At 41.8% G+C, this 20,395-nt stretch overlaps 1 protein-coding gene across 14 annotated transcripts in view; it reads left to right on the top strand.

The window, feature by feature from the left end:
* Znf385b (zinc finger protein 385B) overlaps nt 1–20,395 on the top strand; it is a 394,108-nt gene that overhangs the window by 103,087 nt on the left and 270,626 nt on the right. The window contains exon 1 of one of the 14 annotated variants that reach the window (XM_031370764.1): nt 10,438–10,921. The exons of 11 other annotated variants lie outside the window; for them this stretch is intronic. In XM_031370764.1, coding sequence (XP_031226624.1) covers nt 10,897–10,921 — 25 coding nt within the window. In that variant the 5' untranslated portion in view covers nt 10,438–10,896. Of the gene's footprint in view, nt 1–10,437; nt 10,922–20,395 lie in introns of those variants that run through there. 2 more of the 14 variants (XM_031370765.1, XM_031370767.1) reach the window with 2 other exon arrangements.

Genomic DNA, 20,395 nt, shown 5'->3' with positions numbered 1-20,395 from the left:
ACACACACACACACACACACACACACACACACACACACGGCAATGAGTAATTCCTCTCACTCTGATGCCCTTGTCCTTTGAGTCAGCAGCAGGATCCTTGCCAGAGTGACAAACACTCATTTTACATGTTGTTCACTCTGTCCTTAAGACATGTTTGTGCCTGCCTTGGAGAATCATATTGCCTGAGGGGTTTGGTGGGAGCTGACTTTGTTCTGGGTCTTTTGAGATCCACATTTCCTCAGAATGGGAAAGAGTTTGCTGCTAGGGAGTTGCTTCTGATCTTGCCCTAGGCAGAGCTTTGCCTCAAATGATGTTTAAAGATAAGAAAGGTCAGGCCAAGAGCCTGTTTGGTGGTAAGAGACAAATACCCAGATGGGATCAGAGGTCTGTTAGAGCTGGAGGTGATCATGGAGAGACTGAAATAATGGCTCCTACTTTTGACTTAGAGACTGTGAGGTGAGTATTCAAGTTTGCTCTTGCTGTGGTTCAACACCGACTAAAAGCAGCTCAGGGAGGTAGGTGTTTACTCGGCTTCCAAGGTATGGTCCATCATTAAGGGATGCCAAGTGCAAGGCAAGTACCTGGAGACAAGAATTGAGGCAGAGAGCAGAGAAAAAACCTGCTTGATGGCTTGCTTGCCCTAGCTTGCTCAGCAGCCACCCTTCTTATACAGCCCAGGCCTATTGCCCAGGGATGGCACTCACTGCAATGAGCTAGACCATCCAATACAGATTAGCAATTAAGAAAATGCCTCACGGACCTGATCGTTGGCCAACCTGATCTAGGCAGTTCCTCAACCAAGGCTCCCTCTTTCTAGGTGATCCTAGGAAGTTTGCGTCACATTGACAGTTGAACTTAATTATGACAATGAGTACAGTTCTGCTTGCGTTATATTTGAGGAACGTAAAGGCTGGAGAGAGCAGGCCCTTTTCCTGACATCACAGACTCAAAGCCAGAAGTCTCCGCAGCAACCCTATTGTCTCTCCCGGTCGTGCAATGAGTTAGACACCGAGAATGAAAAGAGCTCAGGGCACCACATTGCCCGACGTTTGACTTGTCATGTTGGTTACTGACTCAATGGTTCATTTTTCCTCTCTCATCTGCAACATACTGGAAAGGAATTTCTAAACCTTGTGTAAGGTTGACACATTAAGGCTGAAAGTAAGTTAGTCATACAGGGGAAGTGCCCCGGAGAGAGCAAATGTTCAGAATCTCAAGTTGAGGACAGTCTTGGCACATCTGAAAGGTGGAGACAAGCTTGGGACAGAGAGGTAGAAAGAAACAGTTGAAGTTTGAAAAGATGGGCAGAGATGACACATTTCCCCCCCCCCCCCCTTAAATATGATTTTCACAGAATCCTCATTCTCTGGGTCAGTACTGTGTGTTGAGCTCAGGTAGATTGTCCTTGTAGACTCTGCATGTTCATGAGTGGGTGGCCACCAGTGGTGGCATGTGTCTCTCTGGGCAATTGGTGCCATCAGTAGCCAAGCTCATTCTGACCCACAGCCTCTGCTTTGGGGCTAAGTAAACCTGCCTTCTATGACCAAGGAGCACAGTAAGTCAGTAGGAGTGAGGCTGATAGAATGGTTTGGGTCAGAGCTGGTCAGTCACAGGGCAGCTCAAGTTCGTGATGGAAAATGATCCTACCTACATTCTACAAGAAGTGCCTTTCATTTGTTCTTTGGGAGTGTGTGCATGCAGGCATGTACACATTCACTGAAATTGTAGCTCACTGGTTGGTCTGTATGGGCTGCCCAGGAAGCCCCAGGGATCCTCCTGTCTGACCTTCAGCAGTGCTAGGATTACAGGAGCGTGCTGCCACACACAGCCCTTTCAGGTTGTCAGATAAGCATGGGCTTTCCTTTACTAGACTGAGTCATCTCTCCAGCTCCACATTTGGAATTTTAAATTGAGCTTGAGTTTATGACATGGACACCTCAGTGTCAGGATAAGGTAAGTGCTAAAACCCTACTTTGCAACATGAAGGGTTAAGATGATGAAGTAGGATTTCCCAGTTGAAACATTGTGAAACTTGGTGTCTCTCCTTGGTACCCCCAGAATTCTTTCTTTCTTTATTCATGTTACATCCCAATATCAGTCCCCCTCTCCTCCCAGTACCCCCTCACGCAAGTCATCTCCCCCAGTCTACCGTCTACTTCTCTTTTGAGAAGGGGATGCTTCCCTCTGGTTGTCATCCCCCACCACTACCCCTCCTCTCTGCACATCAAGTTGCTTCAGGACCAGGTGTTTCCTCTCCCACTGAGACTAGTCAAGGCGGGGCACAGAATCAATAGGCAGGCAGGCAGGCAAGGTAGGGCACAGAATCAATAGACAGGCAGGCAGCAGATTCAGGGACAGTTCCCCCTCCAGTTGTTGGGGCATGAAGATCAAAATGCTCTTCTGCTACATAATAGACAGGGGACCTAGGTCCAGCCAATGCTTGCTTTTGATTGGTGATTCAGTCTCTGGGAGTCCTCAAGGGTCTAGGTTAGTTAACTCTGTTGGCCTTCCTATGGAGTCATTGTCCTCTTCGAGCCTGCCAGTCCTCCCAACTCTTTCATAATCCTCCCTGATCTCCATCTAATATTTGACTGGGGGTCTCTGCATCTCTTTCCATTGGCTGCTGGGTAGAGCCTCTCAGAGGACAGTTATGCTAAGTTCTGTCTGCAAGCATACCAAAGTATCGCCGATAGTGTCAAGGACTGCTTCTTGCCCATGGGCTGGGTCTTAATTTGGAGCAGTCACTGGTTGGCCATTCCCTCAGTCTCTGCTCTGTCTTTGCCCCTGTAATCTTGTTGGCAGGATACATTCTTGGGTCAAAGGATTGTGTGTGGGTTGCTGTCCTTATTCCCTACCCTGGGAGTCTTGCCTGGCTATGGGAAGTGGCTATTTCAGGATACATATCCCCAGTGCTAGGAGTCTCAGCTAGAGTCACCCCCATAGACCCTATGAGGTCTCCCCCTATCCCAGTTCTCCGGCACATCCTAGATACTGTGTTCCCCAACAACCACCGATTTCCCCTTTTCCCTGCTCTTCCTACATATGTTCTGTCAGCTCCCACCCGACTCCCCTCTCTACCCCTCCTTATCCCCAATGGAAGGAGTTCCATTGACCTCCCATATCTATTTTTTCTCCTTTTGAGAAATATTCAACCATCCTCCCTTGGGTCCTCCTTGGTTTTTTTGGTTCTTTTGGGTCTGTTGATTACAGTGTGGCTATTCTGCATTTTATGGCATACCGTGAATGTTTTTTGGGTCTGGGTTGCCTCTCTCAGAGTGATATTTTCTAGTTCCATCCATTTGCCTACAAAATTCATAGTGTCCTTGTTCTTTTTTTTTTTTTTTTTTTTTTTTTTTTTGTTATTTGAGACAGGGTTTCTCTGTGTAGCCCTGGCTGTCCTGGAACTCACTCTGTAGACCAGGCTGGCCTCGAACTCAGAAATCCACCTGCCTCTGCCTCCCAAGTGCTGGGATTAAAGGCGTGCGCCACCATCGCCCGGCAGGTGTCCTTGTTCTTAATGGCTGTGCAGTATTCCATTGTGTAAATAACTGGAAATCTGCATGTAGAAGAATGCAAATAGGTCTATATTTATCACCCTGCACAAAACTCAAGTCCAAATGGATCAAAGAACTTAATGTAAAACCAGATACAGTAATTCTAATAGAACAAAAAGCAGCAGGGGATAGCCTTGAACTCCTCTGTGCAGGAGACAACTCCCTAAACAGAACACCAGTGCCTCAGGCACTAGGTCAGGGATCAATAAATGGGACCTCATTAAACTGAAAAGCTTCTGCAAGGCTTAGGACACCGTCAGTTGGACAAAATGGCATCCTAAAGATTGGGAAAATATCTTCACTGACTCTACACCTGACAGCAGCTAATATCTAAAATTTATAAAGAATTTAATAAGTTAGATATCAACAACCCAAGTAACCCAATTAAAAATGGGGTACAGAGCTCAACAGAGGAACCTCAGATGGCCAAAAAGCACTTAAAGAAATGCTTAATGTCTTTAGTCATCAGAGAAATGAAAATCAAAATGACTCTGAGATTCTACCTTACATATATCAGATTGGCTAAGATTAAAAATCTCAAGAGATAGAACATGCTGGCGAGGATGTGAAGTAGAAACTTGTACAATCACTCTGAAAATCAATTTGATGGTTTCTCAGAAAACTGGTAATAGTTCTACCTCGAAACCCAGCTATACCACTCCTGGGCATATATCTGAAAGGTGCTCCACCATCACACAAGGACACTTGCTCCACTCTGTACATAGCCACTTTATTCGTAATAGCCAGAAATTGGAACAACTTAGATGTCTTCAACTGAAGAATGAGTAAAGAGTATATGGTTCACTTGCCCCAAGGATTTTTGGATGGTTTTTCTTTCAAACTGTTCCCTTATTTTATTCCTATTCTACATTTTAAAAAGTGCTATTAAACAGCTTGTGGGGGTGAGACACTGTATTGGATACTATGACCAGTAAAATATGCATGGGAGGTTGAATCAGCAGATCTCTGTCTTTCATCTTGCCTCTCATGTATACTTAAGATGCTAAATTTATCCTCACGTGCATTTTCCCAGACATTAAATGTAAACCTGAAATTTAAAGTTTAAACTTGAAGTTGCAATGACACAGAGTTACCACACGATGGTGCCTAAAGCCTATAGAAAGTGAGGGAGTTGTCATTTCCCCTAGGTGGGTGGAACTTACATTAATGAGTTTGGAAAAAGACACACTACACAAACTGATGAATGTTATGTGTGGATATGCACACAGAGGCAGAAACACGTTTACAGACTTTGTAATGGTTATTTGTATATGTGCTAGAAAATCTATAGGGGAGTCTTTTGTATGTTGTTGGGGAAGTGGAAGGAGAGCTAGTTTGGGAGAATAAAGATGGCTGTTTAAATGATGTTATCACCTTTCTTATGGAGAAATATTGCAGGGAGATTGAAAATGTCTAAGTTTGTGTGCTCGATGCAGACAGGGCTAGTAGAATGCAGTCACGTGGGACTTCAATAGCTTTTTACCTCTCTCCCTCCCTCCCTGTTTCTTCTCCTTTAAAAGGATCCTGACAAGAGTCTCATTATATAGCCCAGGACAGCCTCTAACTTACAATCCTTCTGCCTCCAAATCGTAGTGCAGTCTTTAAAGGTATGTTCTATACCATGTACTGTTGATTTTCTTCTCATTTATTATTACTGTATTTTATGTGTATGAGTATTTTACCTGTATCTTTGCACCTTGTGTGTGGCTAGTCCCCATGGAGGCCAGAAGAGGGCGCCAGCTCTCCTGGAACTGGAGTTACAGACTGTTGTGAGCCACTGTGTGGGTGCTGAGAATGGAACCTGGTCCTCTGGAAGGCCAGTGTTCTTGACTGCCGAGTCATCTCCAGTCCTGATTAGATTTTTGATTTATTACTGCCAAGGTGAAAACATAACAAATAATTGAAGAAGTTATCAGTTTCATTTTAGTGTGAGGCAGGTGGCTAAACTAGTTATAATGTACATAACCCACTCCCCCCAGGTTCCTAAAAAGGCTTGATTCTTATAATAATGATCGTGCAGTCTTGTTATTGGGCAGGGGCCTAGGAGTCTTCATGACATGATGGACTTCAGAGGGAAAAGGCTCCACATTTGGACTTTTGAGAATAGACATGAGCATTTCTAAGTCTCTTACCTTTTTTTCTAGATCCTAGTGAGAGAACTAGGAACTGTCTCTCACTGATACGAACCCAGAAGGTGACACACACCACCAGGAATTTGTACAGTTTCTGAGTCTTTGTCTCATCTGTATTGGTGACTGCTTGATTTTGAAGTATTTTACAAAATCTGGACTATATTCAAGCAAGAATTCTATTGGTGACTCACATCTGTCTGCCCCAGCATATTTAATTGAGAGTCCTCCTGAAGAGATTACTGGGGCTGAGGCTCTTATTAATGAGAGCCCCTTGTAAATAGGATGCAGGCTGAAGTTGTCACTCCAATTCCCCTAAATGCTTCACCTTTGAGAGAACCTTCGCCAGTTTGGATGATGTCCCAAATTTAGAACTACCACGAGGTAGATTTGAAATCATCATAAAACAGCTCCGCATTTGTACAAGTGGTTAAAATGGTAAACAAAGGTGCTAATTTTGTAACTACAGGATCCTACAGAATGAATTCACACAGGATTGTAAATAAAAAGGTTTAAAAGTATTAAGAGGACTGGTTGGCCTTATTTTTGGTTAAGGAGCTGTGTGTGTAGGGTGCTTTGGGCTATAAACTTTCATGCATATTTTATCTTCTAAAAGATAAGGGCTGTCCAGCATGAAGCGTCAACATTTACATTTTGAAAAATAAATAGCAACACTTTTCTGTGTGAACATCAAGTTTCAGGCCATCCAAGCAAACATTTGGTGGTGAGTGTTTTGAATCATCAAAGGTATTTTTAAAGTCCTGATGCCTTCTTGAAAAGGAAATGTTATCACTTTTAAAATGATCTAGGAAGAAAGGCTTTGGGTAGCTGGTTCAATGGCGATGTAAAATTAATGAGCGCACTCCCTGCCATGGGACACATGCATTGTCACCCTGACTGACTTGACTCTTTTCACACCGGTGTTCTACCTTCATACCTTAACAGCATCGAGGGAGGGAGGCTGCTTCAGTTAGAAATCCCTGTGGCATGTTACAGCTAGCTATGCCATTGGTGTTTGGCTTTGTCTATTCTGGGTGCTGGTTCTTGGGCTAACTGTGAAGTGCATTAGTTCTCAGCAGATGAATTGTCTCAAGGAGCTGTTGAGGGCTAGGCATTGCATTTTTTATGGGCTGAGTATAACAGCATTCATGGTATGTTGACTCACTTTATTTCCAGAGGTCACTCTTCTATGGGCCTGCTTTGTTAGTTCATAGACTGTTGTCCTCTCTATGCTGGAAGTTCACCTATTCCTGCTTGAGCATGCTTTAGAAGTATATGTCAGGAGAGTATGACCTTTAGGTGAGGATGTTACGATTTTATTCTGTGTTTCCCATCATCCAGGAAAACCAGTTACTTTTACAAATTAAAATAACTTTATCAAACTATCAAACTATCACTTTGGTAACTAAAGAGAGAGTATGGATTTATGTGTAAACAAACAAAAAACACAAAACACCAGAAGAAATGTTTTCTCTTTCCCTTATAAAATGACTCTACCAATCATTTTCCAGGGTTTAAGATTAGAGCCTTGACCCATGAGGACTTCTATTTACACCCATCTCCTCTGGGATTCCCCACCAGAGCATGCCTGCTTCTTAAAAGGTGATTAGGAAATGTTCTAAGACAGTGGCTAGTATTCTGTAGGATCAAAGCCTTAAGTAAAATTCAAGCTTTGCTGTGCTAAAGGTCTGAAGTAGGCCTCCTTTTGAGTATGCATTATTTAAGGCACTGGAGAGATGGCTCAGTGGACATGTTCATCTCTCTGGCTGCTCTTCCAGAGTACCCAGGTCTAATTCCCAGCACTAACATGGTGACTCACAGCGATCTGTCACTCCAGTTCCAAGAGATCTAACACCCTCTTGTGGTTTCCTTGGGCACATGGCACACACATGGTGTATAGATACACATGCAGGCAAAAAAAAAAAATCTCCATAAGTATATAAAATAAAATTTAAAATAAATTATTAGGGAAGTCTACACATAGTAGACCAAATAAGTACTACAAGGTCTACCACAGTAGACACAAATAAGATAGAAAAGTTAACCGTGTCCCATGTAATGTGATTCTAGATAAGTTGTGTGTGGGTACAATGAGAAAAGAGTAGGAAATGCATAAAACCCAATGTTTTATACTCATTCTGAAGAATACATTCTTCTTTAATTTAATGTAGTGGGGCTGGAGAGATGGCTCGGAATGTAAGAATGCTCAATCTCCAAGCAGAAGGATCTAATACCAAATTCCCAGCATCCAGGTAAAAAGCTGGGCATGGATGCACTTGCCTATGAGCCCAGCACTGGGTAGACACAGACAAATCCTGAGATTTTGCTGTCCAGCCAGCCTAACCTTGGGCACACATTTCCACTTCAGCAAGAGACCTCAAGGCAACAAGGTCGAAAGTAATAGAGAGCACCCAGTGTCCTACTTTGAACTTCTCATACTCTGCACACACACACACACACACACACACACACACACACACACACACACACACACACCCCTCGACCTTATACCAAGTAACCAGTGGGTGGTTGATAATATGGGTGGGGTTTGTCATTGCTCAGTAATCCTGGATGGCTGCTTCTTGCCTGAGGTCCCCATGTCCTAGTTTTGTCACCCTGTATTACTGCCACCTTTTTGCTCAGCTTTGTACCTCAGACTTCCTAGGATCTTCCCTTTTGTGCCTGTCCTGCTAAAGGACCACTGCCCTCCCAAGTCTTTTACTTATGCAAGACAAGGTACCACTTTCCAAGCCCGAGCTTTTAAGCAGAAAGCCTTTACTGTGTAAACCTTGCAACCTGAGAAGTTCCAGAAATCAGGGAGTTTCATAATTCATACTGATGGGAAAATTGGCTTGAACTGATCTGAGGTTAATTGTAATGTTTACTTATTCTGTCTTATATGAATATGCATATTTTGCTACAGAAATGTTAGTGTGCCTGATTAGGGTTACTGCTCCAGATCTTGCAGGATATGTCATGCCAGTCATTTATCGTATAAATGGAGGGTCACCTTCCAGAAATACAAAAAGATTGGTATCTGGAATGCATCACAAAGTAAATGTTTTATAAAAACAAATTGAACACATAACCAATGTTTTTGATTCCTCGATTTTTATTTTATGTGTATGTTTGAATACCTTCATGTATGTATGACCACCATGTGTATGTTTGGTGCCCTTGGAATCCAGAAGAGGGCATCTTGGAATTGGACTTACAGGAGGTTGTGAGCCACCACATGGAAGCTAAGCATGGAAGCTAAGCACGGAAGCCAGATCTGCAGCAAAAGCACATGCTGAAACCGCCTTGAGCCGTCTCTCCAGTTCCCTAACTTTAACTATTATCCTATTGCTAGGCCTCTTGGTTTGCAGTCATAATGGAAGGATATACTTCCATGTAGTATTTTACAAGATGGCACTTGTGTCATCTGGGGGAGAAAAGGATGGAGAAGAAAGGGAGGAGGAGGGGAAAGAAATACAAGGTTATAGAGTAGTTGGGAAAACTGTGGTATTCAGTGTCATGGTCTCATGATACATTCAGCCGTAGGGTCTTCACAAAATAAATGGAATTTAAGAGGCAAAAATAATTGCAAAGGGTGATAATTCCTGAGTATGTGCATTCATCCACATGCTGGGTCTATGTCTACTTGTACATGCCTGTATGCTGTCTCCACAAAAAGAGTCTACCTACTGGTGTGTAAGGAGTGAACCCTTGCATCTAGAGTCAGAGGGAGGAACCCCAGTGAGAGTGGCTTTTTGGATGCTGCTCCAGAGTGCTTCATGCAGATGACTGCTACACCTTGAGCTCATTTTTACACAGGTGTTTTAGATTGCACACACCGTTAAAAGCATTCTGGAGGCAGTCACATTGCTAGCACCGAGGCAGCCCCTCACAGATTCTCAAGTCAAACTACGGCTTTACTGCAAGCATCCTGATCTGCAACACCCTTACAAACTCAGTGAGAACCTAAAACCTGGTAAAAAACAAACAAACAAACAAACAAACAAACAAACTGACACAGAACCTTAAGTGTGTCCTGTGTGAATGCAGCCCATTAGGAATGGCTTCAGGGCTATCTTGGTGATCTATGCTGAGTGTTTTTCATCTGGTTTTGCTTCCCACTTTGCACGCACACATCAAAGCCATGTATGTTGCTACCTAGTTAATGCTCCTTTCTGGGTTACCTCGTGCCTGTAAAGAGAACATCGACTGGCACTTGCCTCTTATTTGTTAGTAACATGAGAGGAAGGGTAGTCTAGGAAGGTAAACATTTAAATTTGGGGTTAGCCAGAAGTGGGATCCATGGGTATAATGAGCCTATATGCTTTTTTCTTTTCAGTATAAGTGAAGTTTTGACATTGCAAATATACTGTCTTTTACATGGTCATGCTTTTTTATCACACAGAATATATTTACATTTTAGCTATTGAAGAACTTATAGTTAAACTGACAGCAGCTTGTTCTGGGACTAGCACAGCTGTGCACATTTCCCTTGTCACCTAAATTCACAGAGGACACTTAAGAGTTAAAGGATATTTAACTTGCTTCTTAGTAGACATTGTCAAATATATGGAAAATTTTCATCATAATTGTCAGGCTCTAATGACTTTATTTGTGAATGAAGAAGTCCTGGGAACCTATAGCTATTTTGATTTTTGCAGCCTTAGTGCCTAGGGCTTATGCTAGAGACTAGTGATTTCTTTCCTGTACCCTGCTTATTGTTGAAAAGCCAGGGCTATTTTTAACATTCACACAATTTTGAGAGACGATTCTTCACTCCACAAGGTTTGTTGCTAAATCTGTGGAGCCTTTCATAATTACACCCTTTTTGTGGTTTGCTTGAATTTGATCACAGTGGCTGATTTCATGCATTGATAATGAAGGCTTAGGTTGCCTGTTTCTCGGCACAAATCCACCTCCGACGCGTACGTTGACAGTGCTGCTGGTTTCAGCACGCGTAGAGATCCAGATTGAAACTGCTCTGCTTTCTTAACAAATGACTCAGAGCGCGTTCGTCCTTCCCTAAGATGCTGCCAGCGTGTAAAGGATTTTCAATGAGAGTGAAATAAGCCAGCCACGGGAAGGTTCTGAGAGGCACTGATGTAGTGTGGGGCTGGAGCCAAGTCCCGGTAGCACCGTACATCACGCTGGCCGCATCCTGGAAGTTTTGTTTATCCAACTTGGTTGCTCGTGAAGCTGCTGAAATCCCTGCCAGGATGTGGAGTGGACTTCCCAGCAGAGGTGAGCATCTTTATTCTAAAACTTGGGTGCTGGGGTCTGGGATACCAGGAACAGATCCTTTTAACCGCTGTTTGAATCTGTGGAGTCATCACTGGTGATTATTATATCGGGCTGGCACTCAGAAGGGGAAAATTGAAGAGCAAATAGAGCAGCCTTTAATTTTATTGGGAAGTAACTCTCTTAAATGGGTGTGATAAGCATTCTTTTTTTCCCCCTGTACTAGCTGTGTGCCGGGGACATCTTACCAGCAGGTGACTTCCTCTGCATTTTAAACATTCAGAACAAGTCAGTGATATGCGATTGCTATCATTACCGAAAGTAGGCAATTAGCAGTGTTATTATGTGTTTCAGGTATAAAAAAAAAAAAAAAAAAAAAAAAAAAAGCTGTAAACCAAATACGTTCTGCAGAGTCTTTGACATGAAAAATATGTAGGAGGAAACAAATCATGTTTACAAGGTAGCTAGGAAAGTGAGAGCAACGGCTTGCATACTAGAGATGACACCTTGTTAAGCTTGATATTATTAATAATTAAAAGTTATGACCTGTCATGCAGTGGACAGCTTGCAGTAATTGGTTTCTAGTGACGGTATGCTGACCAAGAGGGGAAAATGAACAGTCATTTTTTTATGGAGCATGCATGGACTAGATGTGATATTTTAATGTAGCATATTTTATCATTTAAAATGTAACTTTCCCTGGTGCTCACCTGGGAAAGTTAAATGACCAGACAGTCATGCTCAGAAATTTCTGATATAGCATTTCAAGTCTGGGGCACTGGAAAGCCAACAAGATAAGGACAGGATCAAAGTCAGCCTCCTGCTAGAGATCCTATTGCTTAGGTTCTGCTCTACTGGAAGTTTCTGTGATCAGAGCTATATGTATATATACATATACATATGTATATATATATATATGAAAGGGAGCATGCATGTTGTGTTGTATTCAGCTAGCATTATGCTTATTATGCATTGGGTGTGTTAGGAGCACAGAGAAATCTGTTCCTAGTGATTGGAGTCTAACATGGCACATGGGATTTGAGCATATATGTGAGTGTGCTTTTCTTGCTAAATGTACTTGAGGCTGCTGTTTATAGTTTGCAGCTTTAAAGTTATAGATGAGTATATGCTTCTTCGAAGACTCGGGAAGCCTGTTCATTGCCAGCATATGTAAAGCTTGGCTAAGCAGTCACATCAGGAGCAAACCATTTGTGCTTGCCAATCTGTCTCGGCAAGTCCCAGGGCCACTATCTTGCTAGAAGCCACTGTGTGCTTTCAAAGGCATGAAATGAGTTTTATACCAAGCACATGGTTTCTCATTTAGCAGCTCTTTTTTATGGTACTGGTCAACTGATGGTCCACTACCAGGATTCTGGTGTTCTGCCAAAGCTGATTGCGTGTGCTAACGTGTCTGTAAAATTAAGAAAAGGAGGAAGAAGAAGACAGGTGGGGGGAGCCCAGTGAGACACTCAAGTAGACAAGCTTACTTTTGCTTTGGAGCCATTGCCATTTCTCCAAAGTTCTTTATGCTGTTTTATGCAAGACCCACAGGTCAAAAGTTGCTGACATGGTCCAGCCCTGGACTTTCTCTGGGATGAGGCATCAAGAGACCTGTGTCCTGCAGTGTACAGTATCTGTCCCCTTCATTGCAATGCATATGTAGAAACCACTCTACTGGGCCTGACTGTGTTTTGCAATTCATCATGACTCCTCCCCTGCTTCTCTGCTAAGCATGCTAAAGCCCTGTTACAGGCAGTGGGAAGCATTTGCACATCTCATATTTTATGTAAACAACCAATACTTGCTTGCGTGCATATGTACTCAAGAGCAGGGTGAGTTCAGGCATCAAATTGAAACTGTCCAAAGAGACATTAAAATTTTTGGAAAAAAAAATAGCTTCTGTCATGAAAAAAAAACCTGATCTTGAAATTTCAAAAACAATTTCTGTTTGCTTTCATGGATGTCAATAGATGAGATGAATGTGCTGTCCGTGGGCTTCTTTTTCTATCAGAAGGTAATACTTGTTGAGAGTTTTTGAATCAGAGGTAACCCACACTACCAAGATATTTAAGGGAACAATGTGTTCTTGTTATTGTTCTTAGTAATAAACATAATGATTTTTTAGAGGTTTTTTTTCTCTACAAGGTGTAGCAGGTATGCAGGTGGACTGAAATGTATATACTGAATTGTTGATAATAATGTTTTTTCCACTTGTGTGGTCTGAAAGCCCTTTTGAAACCTTTAATTTCATAACTTTTTCCTTCTTTTAATTCTTGGCTCTTTGCCTAGCTTAAGTGATTACATGCAATTAAAGATTCAAGATAAGGCGTCTCTCTAGATGGCTCGCAGTTAGGACTATGTACTGCTTTTGCTGAGGACCTGAATTCAGTTCTCAGCACCCATGTTAGGTAGCTCACAACTGCTGGCAACTCCAGTTGTCCTACCATGTCTGACACCTATGGACACCTGTGCATGCAGTGTTCATACACACACACACACACACACACACACACACGAGAGAGAGAGAGAGAGAGAGAGAGAGAGAGAGAGAGAGATCTAAAAAGTAATTTAAGATAAAAATGTTGTTGTTAAATGCCAGGGTGTAATACATGCCATTTTTATCAGAAAGCAATGTGGTTTTAGATGAAGCATAATTGTAAAGACCTTTTATTCCTTTGGGAGTCTCCAGCCATCATCAGATTGTATGGTGGACTTTGTTTTAGAAATAACTCACATTTATCACCCCAAAGCCCAGGAAAATAATTGTGTTTGTGGGTTGAGAATTAGAAGGTTGTCAGATATTGACATCTTCTCTTGAAATTCTAGATGATGCTGTGTGTTTACTCAATGAAAGCCTTGAGAAAAGCTCTAGTATGTCAGAATTCTCTAGAATCGTGGGATTTGTCACATTACACACTGTGAAGAAAATCCACTCAAGGGGAGCAGGAGCTAACTTGTCATATCTGCCTCAATCTCGCCAGCAATTTCTCTTTATAAGTAATAGAGTTTGGGAAGTCCTGAGGAAATGATCTGCTGACAGCTCTTACTTTCATATCAAAGGTCAACAATCTTAGCTGATTTAAAAAACAAAACAAAACAAAACAAAAAACGATTACTTCCGTAATGTAGCCCATGGGGGTAAAGCTGGTTTAATTGAGAACATGACTAGTTCGTAGGACTTTCCCACTTCCCAATGGTCTGGATAATTGATGGAGTTTACAATTTGTTTTGAGGCCTGTTGCTGAGGTGGATGTGGGTTAAATGAGAGCATGCGTCTCTGGCCTCAACGTTCAGTCTTTTCGTTGACTTTCTTTTCCTCACTTCCCACTAATGAACTAGGAGGGTGGTGTTTTCCGTTGCAACATTTAGCAAGTAAACACATACCGGACTTCTAGTTAAACTTTAGAATTTAGTTAAAAATAGTAATAGTTTTAACTATTATTATGTTACATGTATCATTTGGGTGGTGGGTATTCTAAAATCGATTGTTGCTTAGCTGACCCCAGGTTTGGCTAATCCTGTACCTCCCTACCTGCTTTCCTAATAAGAGGCCGTCTCTAGTTGACAGCCTATGTATGATGTTGGTTCTTACAAAAGCCAACACAGAGGCTTTCTGTTCCTGCAAAAGCAATCCATTTCTGCTTTTGGGTTTTTATGCCTAAACATGCCTGCTGTTAAGTTACCATTTGAGAAACTTAAAATGGGTAAAAATAGTGTTGTAGAATAGAAATAATGAGTATGTGAAAGCTTCCTATAATTACTAAAATAAATCAATAACAGCAGAACAATAAATAATAGCTGCCAGCGACATTTCAAATAAACGAGGATTAGACAATTAGCTTCCAATTGTTATCCCTTGTCAGTTCGAGCATTTTCAAGACTTCTTCAGATTTGAAATATTTATAAATTAGTTTTTCTTGCTTGTATTTAGTATATTTAATGGAAGTTTTCTCCCATAGTTCCCTCTGCTCCACCACTCCATCTGCTCCTTAGTTAAATGTTTTTTCTTACTAATCTTGGTGCTCATTGTTTGGCTCCCCCATGGCTTTCTTAGAAAGGCCAAGAGGCTTATGGGCTTTACTTGGCAGAAGAGCTCGAACTCACCATAGCAAGGTAAAATAGAAAAGAGAGTATTTGTGTCCACTATACGTACCCTGTGATGGCAGAATGTTTTGGCAGTTAATATTGGATTATTGCAATAACTTTTTAAAATATTGCAATAACTCTGTAACATTTATATGTAATTGTACATATGCTAATCTGCTGACCCAAACCTCACCCTTACCCTGAGCTATCTCAGTGTTCACCTGACTGGAACTCATCAAGAACATTGGGCCTTGGCTGTTCTTGCTGGAGAATGAAGGCCCTGTTGTGAGACTCCTCCTTCTGAGACTCCTCCCTCTACCTAAGGACATAGTGAGAAGTACTCTGCTCACTGAACCTCCGAGTTGCCTTCCTTCTTTCTCTTCTCTCACGTCCTCATACCCCCCCTAATATTTTTGTAAATAATCCCAACAGGAATAAATATATACCAATTTAATTCCCAAAGCCAGAAAAAAAAAGTGGAATGAATTTCACGTACTGTGATAGTTTTGCTTTGTTTTGCTTGCCAGGATACCTAATAATCAGTCAGTGATTTAGGGAGAGAAGGTGTGTGGGGCATTTCCTTAACCTTTCTGTTTCTGATTAATAGGTGACCTCAGTTTTGTCTGTGTCAGTCATGTGATGTGTCATACCAAGAAACCCATTTTTTTTTTTTTTTTTGTTTATGGTAAGTGTAGTTGACTCAGGTTTTAAAATGAAACGCTGCTTAAAATGAAGCTTATTGTTGAGCCAACTGTCTCTGTTTTGACTTAAATGCTTCCCATCAGCCATCACTTTATTCTTCCATATCTTGTAACATGCAAAGACACATTTTTATTACCTCATTTACTTATGTCTACTAGCAATATATGCTTCTTTTAGTCTGCTTACTTTTATTTCCAAGTATAAATATAAATATATTTTTTCTTCCCCCATTAACCTGTTTTTCACCCTCCCCCAGTTTTCTAGCCAATAATGTTACTGTGCTATGCATCCTTCTTCCAACTGCTTACAAGGAGGTCTGCGGCCTTTTCTAGTACCTAAACTATGCTCTTTAGGAAAAGGTTCTCTCTTCACCTTACACATTCCTATCCTCTCTGGATTCTCTCCAGAAACCTCCACACACAGCAGGTTTAACCAACATCCGATTCTTAGCAACGCATTTTATTGTTGTCTTTATTCAATGGACCATATGTGATAAGGGGTATAAATTATAGGACTTAGTAAATAATAATAGTAACACTACAACCATAACTATAGTTATAGTTGGCCACATAGCATGTTTGGTAAAGCAAATGACCAACATGAATTCATGATCCACTCTCAGTCACTGAATATCTACCGGTGTTTTTTCTTTTGAAAGTGGAGAGGTGCTGGTGAGATCAAGATCCTAGTTTAAAATTCTAATGGTTTGAATGTCATCCCAAATTCTTGTGTTGGAAGTGTGATCCCTAGTGTCAACAGTGTGGAATAATGGGGCCAGTGGCAGACTTTTAGCTCATGAGCACTCCACTTTCATGAATGGAGTAACACCATCATCATGAAAAGATGGGAGCAAGTCTATAAGTCTGACCTCTTGCCTTCTACAGCAAAAAGGTCCTTGTCAAGTACAGCCCTTGATCTTGGCCTTCTCATTCTCTGTGGACTGCAAGATGTGAATGTTGGCTCTTTATAAATTACACTGTCTTAGCTATTCTCTTAGACCAGCAAAAAATGGACTGAGACTGTGAGATTGAGGGAATAGTTAAGTTTCTAGAGTTTAGCACACTAATGTCTTCTGATCCCCTCTAGGACCCTAATTTGTGATTCAGTTCAGACTCTTATGCCCTGGTCATTAAATTTATCATGTTATCCAACAAGGATAAAGACAAATAGAAAAGCACAAGCAGTTTCACTGCTTATCTGTAGGCTGCCTTGCACTCTGAATGATCAGTCGCTGGAGGTGCAACCATAGAATCACAACTTAACATTCTCAAATGCTCCTGCAGCCCTAGTTAGAACCACTGTTAACCTCAGTTAAGAGGAAATGAAAGTGTAGGAATATTGATGGAACAGATGGATCTGGGTGAAAAGCAGGCTATGACTGCCATATGCCCTTACAATTTTGAAAGGTGTGGTAGTTAGATTTAGAATCACATAGGAGATTAGAGAGACACATCTGTGTACATGTCTATGAGATGTTTCTAGAGAGTATTAACTAAGTGGGGAAGACTCACCGTAAATGTGGCTACTCGGACCCCATGGAATGAGGTGACAGAGAGGAAAGAAGAGAGGTGAGAAAAGCTAGTTGAGAGCCACAATTCCCGTCTCTCTGCTTCCTGGCTGGCCACTAAGTGAATGGCTCTCCTCGGACACAGATTCCTGATTTCATGTGTTCTACTCAAATGCATGCAGCCAAGCAACCTCAGAAACCATAAGTCAAAAGAAATAGTCCTTCTTTGAGTTGTTTCCATCTTGAATCTGTCCAAGGGATGTAAAAGGTAACTACACTTGGTACCTTCTATGGCATCTTCTATGGTATTACTACCAAGAGAGGACAGCTGATGCCTTGGGCAATCAGCTGCTCTTAATTCTTCATTCTTTCCCAACTGTTATTCTACTTGATGCCTGCCATGATCCTGAGCATAGAGAAAGAAGAATTTGCTCACTGCACTGATGACAAATTAGCATAATAAATACAGTTGTGATGACAGTGCATGCCTACATATGTGACGTCAACACACAATCTTCTCAGCTTCCATATATCACATCAGGTTCTTCTGCTACGTCTGGGTGCAGCTTGGCCGTCTGCATAGGCAACAATAGGCGCCACAATCAGTACAGTAGTTTGAACTTAGGGCTGGGAATGGAGAGTGAGAAGGTCAGTGAGCTTCACAATTCCACAGAAAAGGTGTAAAGCCTTTGCAAGCAGGAGGCTGGCTCAGGTGGTGATTTAAAGCTGAAGGAGCAGGCTTACCAGTCAGTGGCATTAACATCAACATCACATTTGATCACGTCTGACTGGGAAAGGGGCTTCCTGTGCAGTGTAATTAACCATCCTTGACATACCTCACGCTAAAGGGCACGCTTATTTAGCATGGTGTAACAAATCCAGTACTTAGCAGGAATCACCATGGATTAAAAGTTTAATGGTTCTGTGACTTGGAAGAGGAACAAGGGCAGAAGAGGTAAGTTTGTACTTCGATTTGCTAATTAGAAGAAAGCCTAAAAAATGCTGTCACATAATTGGAGGAAATATGTGCTCAGTTTTATCTTTTAGTCAAACTTGTAAAGCTCTTAGCAAGTATCAGTGTAGACGATTCACAAATTATTCTTTCTTTTATTTCAATAAATAGATTATAATCACTGATCTAATATATGTTTACCCAACACAACTTTTAGTTATTAACTATTGTTGCTACTGATGGTTTTTGTTGACCAAAGAATCACATTCATCTTCCTTTTATCATATTTAATTGTTTATAAAATAGCTTTTGAAAGAAATGGCAAAACATACTTAAGAACAAACTTTTTTCCCACAGTGAACTAGTTTTGTGCTCAGGCAGTAAACCCACTCCATTAGTATATTTATCATACTACATTGTATGGAGTGGAGAGAGCTCTGCGTGTGAGGGCCTGAGTGTGCCTTGTTTACAAGGCTTTGTCAAGGAGTCCACAACCTCAAACATGTACAGAAATGAAGGAGCAACCCTTCTCCCAGGATGAGGCTCAGAGAAGGATGCAAAGCCTTCCTCTGGTCCTTGTGTAGGGGTTGTTGCTAGCATGTACACAAAATGTCCACTATAGCTTTCTCCCCCTCCCCCTTATTCACAGCCTGAAGAGAGTCCCTCTTCAGAGACTGCTTATACCAAGATGAGCTAAATTGGTCTCCTTGATCGAGCTGTATATCATAAGCTCTGCCTCCATCTTTGCTTTGTATGAAAGAACCTTGCCTCCCTGTTCAACTGTAGATAATAATCATGCTCAGCTTATTGCGCCATTTCTCCTGCAGAGAGCCCCAGTCCACCCATTTGACTTCAGCTTTTTGTGTGTCTGCCTGCCTGTTTCTTGTCTTCATTCCCTCACTGCCTAGTCAGATGTGTCTCTGGGGATCAAGCAAAGACTCAGCCAAGTGGCACCTTGAAAAGGGACTGGAACAAGTGTGTGGGCTCGGGCTTCAAAGAAGTCTCAGTTAGAGGAGGAAGGCTCCTGAGAGCAACAGACTTATACAGAGAAAGAGGAAATATGGGAGGAGGAGGAAGAGAGAAGAGGAAATAAAGAGACAAGTCAGGAAACGAGCAAATGGGTGGGGGAGCGGGGAGATGGGTTCTCGGGCCTGCGCTCTTAGGGAAGCTGATGATGAGTTTGGCTACCTTGGAAGTAATAGGAGGAAAATTGAGTACTGGATACAGGGCTGAGAGCCAAGGTCACCCAATTCCAGCTTTCTGTCCCCCTGTCCATCTATTATACCTCTATTCCCTTGCCACCCCATCAGGTCCAAGTCCCTAAATCCATGCCTGGACATGACACTACATATCATTTTTAAAACCATCTGTCTCACATACTAGACTCTTAATGCCTCAAGATCAGTATCCTGGTCCTTCAAATATGTGACTCTGACTATACTACCTGTACATAACAAGTGATCCAGTCAAAACACGGACTAAGGCAGTGGTTCTCAACCTTCCTAATGCTGCAGTCTTTTAATACAGTTCCTCATCTTGTGGGGACCCCTAACCATAAAATTATTTTCATTGCTGCTTCATAACTGTAATTTTGCTAGTTTATGAATCATAGTGAAAATATCTATGTTTCCTTTGAAAGGGTTGTTTGACACTCCCAAGTGGCACGACCCACAGATTGAGAACCAAGGCCTTCCAGCTAAAGCCCATACATACAGGACCTGTAAATATTTCTGAAGAACTTAATACCATATTCAATAGTGTTGTTTTTACTCTCTCCTTTTTGTGTGTTCCTGTGTACGTGTCTGGGTATTTGTAGAGGCCAGAGTTCAACATTGACTGTCTTCCTTATTCATTCCCCATCTTATTTTATGAGTCAAGGTCTATTCAGCTGGGAATGTATCACTTAGGTTAGACTGGATGGCTAGCAAGCCTCTGGGATCCTTCTGTCTCAGCCTCTCCAGCACTGGGATTACAGGTGCATGCCAATACATCCTGCTTTTATATGAGTTCCAGGGCTTGAACTCAGCTCATGGTATCTGTGTGGCTAGCACTGTGCTGAGATTTCTCCCCAGCCCCAAGAAAGCACTATTTAAAGTTATAGTAAGATGCCATTTTTATTAGTTTTAAAGATGAATAAGACTGGTCAAGCAGTGATGGCGCGTGCCTTTAATCTCAGCACTCAGGAGGCAGAGGTAGGCAGCCAGGACTATATAGAGAAACCTTGTCTTTA

Source organism: Mastomys coucha, unplaced genomic scaffold, assembly GCF_008632895.1.
Source record: "Mastomys coucha isolate ucsf_1 unplaced genomic scaffold, UCSF_Mcou_1 pScaffold15, whole genome shotgun sequence".
Classification (NCBI taxonomy): domain Eukaryota; kingdom Metazoa; phylum Chordata; class Mammalia; order Rodentia; family Muridae; genus Mastomys; species Mastomys coucha.
This window is presented reverse-complemented; position numbering and strand designations above follow the sequence as displayed.